The 6,000-nt window shown below is 49.5% G+C and overlaps 1 protein-coding gene across 1 annotated transcript in view; it reads left to right on the top strand.

The window, feature by feature from the left end:
• The window catches only part of dgkg (diacylglycerol kinase, gamma), a gene marked incomplete at both ends in the record, with an annotated part of 97,333 nt that extends 96,621 nt beyond the window's left edge, over positions 1-712 (top strand). Inside the window, one exon of the mRNA XM_080535644.1 lies at positions 614-712. Coding sequence (XP_080391770.1) covers positions 614-712 — 99 coding nt within the window. The remainder of the gene's footprint in view (positions 1-613) is intronic.
• Positions 713-6,000: the final 5,288 nt, after the last annotated feature.

Below are 6,000 nucleotides of genomic sequence, written 5' to 3'. Positions count from 1 at the left end.
ACACACCCCCCCACACACACACCCCCCCCCAATCCCAACCACTACGCTCCCCTCCCACAATATCTCTTCCTCCTCCCTTCCTGCCTCCCCTGTGCTTTTTCAATCTCTTTCTCTCTCTCTCTCTCTCTCTCTCTCTCTCTCTCTCTCTCTCTCTCTCTCTCTCTCACTCCATCTCCCTCGCCTTCACACTACTGCCCCATCAGCATGTGATTGTGACAGCTCCGTTAACTGAAAAACACTGTTATGTCACGCCGCTCGACCACTGGCTGCCTCCACCATTAAAAGTAGGAAATGCTGCTACACTGGATTCCTTTCACACATAACAGCACCAATGCCCTCTGTGCCATGTGTAAATATATATTTATATATATACTAAATATAACTATATATAACTATAAATAGTGTTTCGTCATCGTCTCCTTTGCAGAATGTGCGTGGGGTGAGCAAGGGACGCGCTGTACTGGTTATTTTGTGTGATGTTCAGTGACATTGTGTGTCTCGGGTGACTGTGCAGAAAGGAAACGGGAAAGTAGAATAGCGTTAGAATTCCGGAAACAGCCATTTTGCTGATTATCATCAGGTTGTGATATCCTGGTTTATCCTGCCTCCACAGATCAAGATCACACACAAGAACCAGGTGCCCATGTTACTGGGTCCGCCACAGAAGACCCCCTTCTTCTTCTTCAAGAAACGCAACAGGAGTCGGGACTAGGAGAGGAGGAGGAGAAGAAGAAGAAGAGGAGGAACTCCCCTGTGGCAAAAGACCTCCTCCCTTCACACACTTACACGCACACACACCTCTCACCTGTGACTCCGACTGGTGCACTGCTGTTCCCAAGGTGGGACTGGGACAGGGGTGGAGAGAGGGGGCTTCGTGGAGAGGTGATCCGTTTGGAGAATGAGAAGATTTGGGGATTTTTCTTTTCAAACAGAAAATCTCAAAATTCAACATCCAACATCCACAGACAATGAATTCCCTTTGGGGGCCTACCCATCCCAAATGAACTACCAATCCCAAACAGACTGACTCTCAATGTCTTGACCTCTTCCTGTGTGTCTATCTTCTAGCTTCCCTGGAACTCTGACTCTGATCCTGCCACTGGTCCCACTAGCTCAGTCAACTCCAGCCCTTGCTCCATCCCTAGCCCCAGCCCTAGCCCCAGCCCTAGCCCCAGCCCTAGCCCCAGCCCTAGCACCAGCCCTTCACCCCCTCCCCACAGTCCCCCAGCCCCAGCCCTAGCCCCAGCTCTAGCCCCAGCCCTACACCCCCTCCCCCCAGACCCACAGTCCCCCAGACCCCCAGTCCCCCCCCCCCCCTAGCTCCAGCTCCAGCCCTAGTCCCCCAGTTCCAGCACCCTACACCAGTTCCACACTGCCTGTGCAAAAATACAGTGCCATCCTAGGGTCAACGGAGGATAACTGCCATGGTCCTTAAATGGAAGGAGAACGGTGGGAGTTGGGGGGGGGGGGAGGGTAGAGAGATGGAATGAGAGAGAGACAGAACAGAGAGAGAGAGAGAGAGCGATGCAGAAGTAGATTAGAGGGGTAGACGCCGGAGAAGAAGAAGAGAGAATAAAGAGAGCAGAAGAAAGGGAGGAGAGAGAGAGAGAGAGAGAGAGAGAGAGAGAGGGAGAGAGGGAGAAAGACGGGATGATTGAGGCGAAAGAAGGCTGGCCTGTGTGTGTGTCTAACAGAAGAAGAAGAGTAGACTAAGTTCTCCTCTTTGAGGAAACGTATGAATAATGAATGGGTGCATGTAGAGTATCCACTCCAGTGCCTCCACGCCGCACCACAACACCACGCTGCCGAGGAGACGAAACGGGAGGGAGCTCATCCATTATTGACGTGGTTAGTTTATGGATGATGGTGGCCGGGTCGAACCACTGGCCTGGGAAACACGGAGGGATTTTCTGCCCACGAGCATCTCGGCACCACGAGCGTCTTTATCGCCTGTGTTTCAAGAATCACTCTCTGACCCGGTGTCAAGGCCGTAGGCTAGGGGGGGGCGGGGGGGGGGGGCGTAGAGGAGTTGTTGTTGTTTCTTTCCGTCATCTTTAACTTTAAGTTGGACGGCCCCCGTCGTCGACTGGCTGGTTGCAGCCTGCCTTCATCAGCGCCGGGTGGATTAGAGGCCCAGGGGGGGGGAGAGAGAGGAGAAGAAGGGAGGGGCTGAATGTGAATGTGGTCGGGGAGATCTTGACATGTTGTCATTGAGGAAGATGTCGTCTCAACACGTCCCCCATGTCCCTGTCCGTGGGGGGTGGGGTCCACTAGGACAGGCAGGTTGAAGTTGAATAAACAACTCCTGATCCTGCACCAGATGTCCCAGAGGACACTTTTAGAGGGTGGGGAGGGGGTTAGGATGGAAATGGATCCACCCTTGGTATAACAGTGTGCCCCAAGGGGTTTGATTTACCAAAGCGCGGACAGGGAACTAAATTTACACACTGCTATTTCAGGGAGAGCATCCATCCTGTGTAACACTATGCCTAATTACAGTGTGAAAACATGAACTCGCAATGTCAAGTGGCGGAGTTTTGTCTGGAGCGCAAAAACCCAGGGCTCGCCCCTATAAAACGCTGGGTGTTATTCAACATGTATGTGTTTGCATGTCTTCACCAATGAAGCAAAGGGCAGATACTGGATGGAATCAATAAAAAAAAGGAGGAAAAGGAAAAGATAATATCACACTTTTGGAGAAATATCAACAGCTGAGAGAGAAAAAAAACATGGTAGTCATTGACTTATAGAGTGAAGTACACCATGAAAATATATACTGTCCCAACAATAATGGCCAGCTATACATATGCGAAACACAGTATATTGTATATTCTGGAAGTAGGTGTAGTGCATATACACATGAATGTGTTTTAATACTATATTATTGTAGAGAAGAAGTGGAGGATAGAAATCGGTGGTGGTAGAAATCCGAGGACGGGCTTGTTGTTGTAACGCACGGAATGGAATGAGGAATGCGTCACAATGAGCCTGCCCTGTCCTCCAATGTCTACCTCTGCCAGCCTCCCCTGGTGTAGAGTAGTCAGACAATAGAGTTAATCTCAGATAGAGATCAGATCAGTGTTCTCCAGAGGGTCCGATGAGTGAGTGACAGGAGCCTTTTCTCCACCGTTAGTAGCCACCATCCTCCCGTCCTCTCCTCACTCCTCCGCTTGAGGCGTTCTCCTCCCAAAACACTGGAGGGGAATATGTTAGGGGAGGGACATAGACCTCCTCCTCCGACGCGTGTTCGGTAGGACGCAAGTGGAGGACGGAGGAAGGGAGGGACGTGAGGAGGACGTGAGGACGTTGTGTTCCTAACGGTTAAGAAAAGGGTCTACGTACAGTACAGTGGTTACAGAACACGGCGCCCCCTGGAGGTCCGGCGCCACCTGCAGAGCGCAGTGGTGTGAGGGGGGGGGGGGGGGCGGAGTCCTCGTGGTACGCTGAGGTCCGCGTACGGGGGCGAGGCTGTGATTGGACGACGCCTGCGTCCTGGGGGGGTAATTCAGTGAGGGTGAAACGTCCAAGAACGTCTCAGGTTGAAATGTAACAAACATACATAGAGCTGCCGCCATGACTCCCTGGTCTAATACAGCGCCATAGACATTCATCCCTGTTCTACACAGCGACACATTTCTCTCTGGAACGTCATCTTGGAACGGTTCTCGCCTCCCGAACGAGCCCCTAGTTCCCTTTAAAAAACCCGCTGAGCCGAAAACTCTCGCCAACCAGGCTCCGCTAAAAAACAGAGATCACGTCCCCCATGCCCGCGGACCCTTGACCCTGCGGCTCCTCCGACCCGTCACGGGGGGGCGCATTTCAACAACGTCACCACCTCTACAATCAGGCCATCATACCGTACCGCAAAGGTCATAGGTTACGCGCTCGTGTTGTTTTTTAACGGAGCCTGGAGCGAGGCGACTCAGTGACCAAGAGTGCATGTTTACAGCTACTTTTCATTTATGGGAAGGATGATTTTAAACAGTTTAACGTGTATATAGATATTTGTTTATATATTTTATCTGAAGTTACACCACCGCATGCCTGTGGAAACGAAGGAGACATTACTAGGTGTCTGCTTGAGGAGAGTCCACGCTGATTGTCGTCCCCCCCCCCCCCCCCTCCCTCAAGCTATAACGAGTCGTATGGGTCGTGTTATTATTCGATCCTCCTCAAAGCCCCCTCCCCCACCACATTAAACTATCCTAAACAACGAATTAAAAGGGTATACATATGAAATCATCACTATCGATTCAAATGAAATCACTATCGATCGATTCGATCTGTGGAATTCTGGTGTGACCTACTAATTGGCGAAACGAGAAGAAATAATCGTGTTAAGTTTCAACTCCGTCAAATGTTTTTTTGTTTTTTTTGTCCATAAATAACTGCAGACATGGACAGACAGACAATTGTCATCAAGGTTATCTGTCAACAGATCGTGAGCTTAGAATTCTAAGGTTCTATCTCCGTTTAGGGTAGTTCAGAGATATTGAGCGTCAAAGTTTTTACATTCCATTATGTTTTGTGAGATGGAACCTTTGTATTTTATGAATTACTAACTCAAAAAGAACACCACACAGGCATTAAAAAACTCAATTTTGACCAAAAATTTAGATAGAACCTTATAATTCTAACGTCACGATCTGTCAACAGATGACTCTCCCATAGCGAAACCATTTGCTCAACCCTTAATAAACAAAGTATAGTTTGGTGTGGCCGGGACCCTAAACCTATCCTTTGATTAAACTCCCATTACCCTGTGTATTTATTTGTTGTGTTTCCCCCAGTTAGTCGCATGTTAATACTGTGCGAGGTTAGAACAGCCATGGTCCTGTCTGTCTTGATAGTAATGAAGTTATCCCCAGGAGAAATGTCCACCACCAAGAAGACGCCGTTCGTTCGGCATTCATCAGGAGATCCCGCAGCGGCCGATATCACAACCAAACAACCACGGTTGTTGAGTAGGACTCAACCGGCTAACTGTCTGTTACCGATCTCCATGCCATGCGTCTGGGTCTCGTCATCAGAAGTGATCGATAGCCTTAACTAACCAACGGAACCAGCGGAACCGAACCACCAATGGCTTCACCAGGACACTTGCAATACAAGCCCACAGATCTCACAGGAAAGTGAATAAAATAAATGTAAAAAGGTAGAAGAGAAGAAAAGAGAGATAATGTCTCTCTGTCTCCGTGTTGCAATAACCCACTGCCATCATCACCACCTGGGCAGAACCATCGCTGCCTATGGGGGGGAGGGGGGAGGGGAGGTGTTGTTGTTGTCAAAGGATTTGGTTCTGCCCTGGTTGTCAACACAAGTGTGTAGAATGTGACCTCTCACCTTAACCAAGATGATCTGAGGACATCCGTTATGTTGTCAGTTGTTGATGTGGCTGGGATTCTCAATCGACTGCACTGGCCACAGAGAGTGGCCGACCATCTCTGTGTTGATGTACATGATGATGAGATGTAATGTGACTTGTTGAAACCACTCTGCCTCTGATCTGACCTACAAGGAGGTGGTGGTTTAAATGAACGGTGTGGTGGTGGTGGTGGTGGTGGTTTAAATGAACAGTAGCTCCAATTTGTATAATGTTCTATAAAATCTATAACCATTCTGATCTGATTGATTTGAACACCACAACCTATCTTCAACTCTTCCAACTGTCAAATCACCTCAGTGGTTCAGTGCTCAGTGCATCCTCCCCTTAAATAGAGACCAGACAACCAGACACCAAGAGACAGTCATCACCCCTTCCCATGATGCACTGTAACTGTCCCCCCTCACGTCTCCACTGTGTCCCTTCCGACCTTGGGAGGGGACCTTTGCTAGCAGAGGCAGTGTGGTTTATCGTTGCCGTCGTGATGCGGTCCTATTCTTAGCCAGGGCAGATTAACAGTATTGAGTGACATCAGTGGCACAGATGCAGCAGAGCCCGTATCATCGTCATTCCTGAGTGTGATGTTCTACATGCGTGTATCAACCCCTGCTCCCCCC

This window comes from Nansenia antarctica, assembly GCF_963989245.1.
Source record: "Nansenia antarctica genome assembly, chromosome: 7".
In the NCBI taxonomy this organism is placed as follows: domain Eukaryota; kingdom Metazoa; phylum Chordata; class Actinopteri; order Argentiniformes; family Microstomatidae; genus Nansenia; species Nansenia antarctica.
The sequence above is the reverse complement of the archived record's forward strand: the minus strand, read 5'-3'. Positions and strand labels throughout refer to the sequence as shown.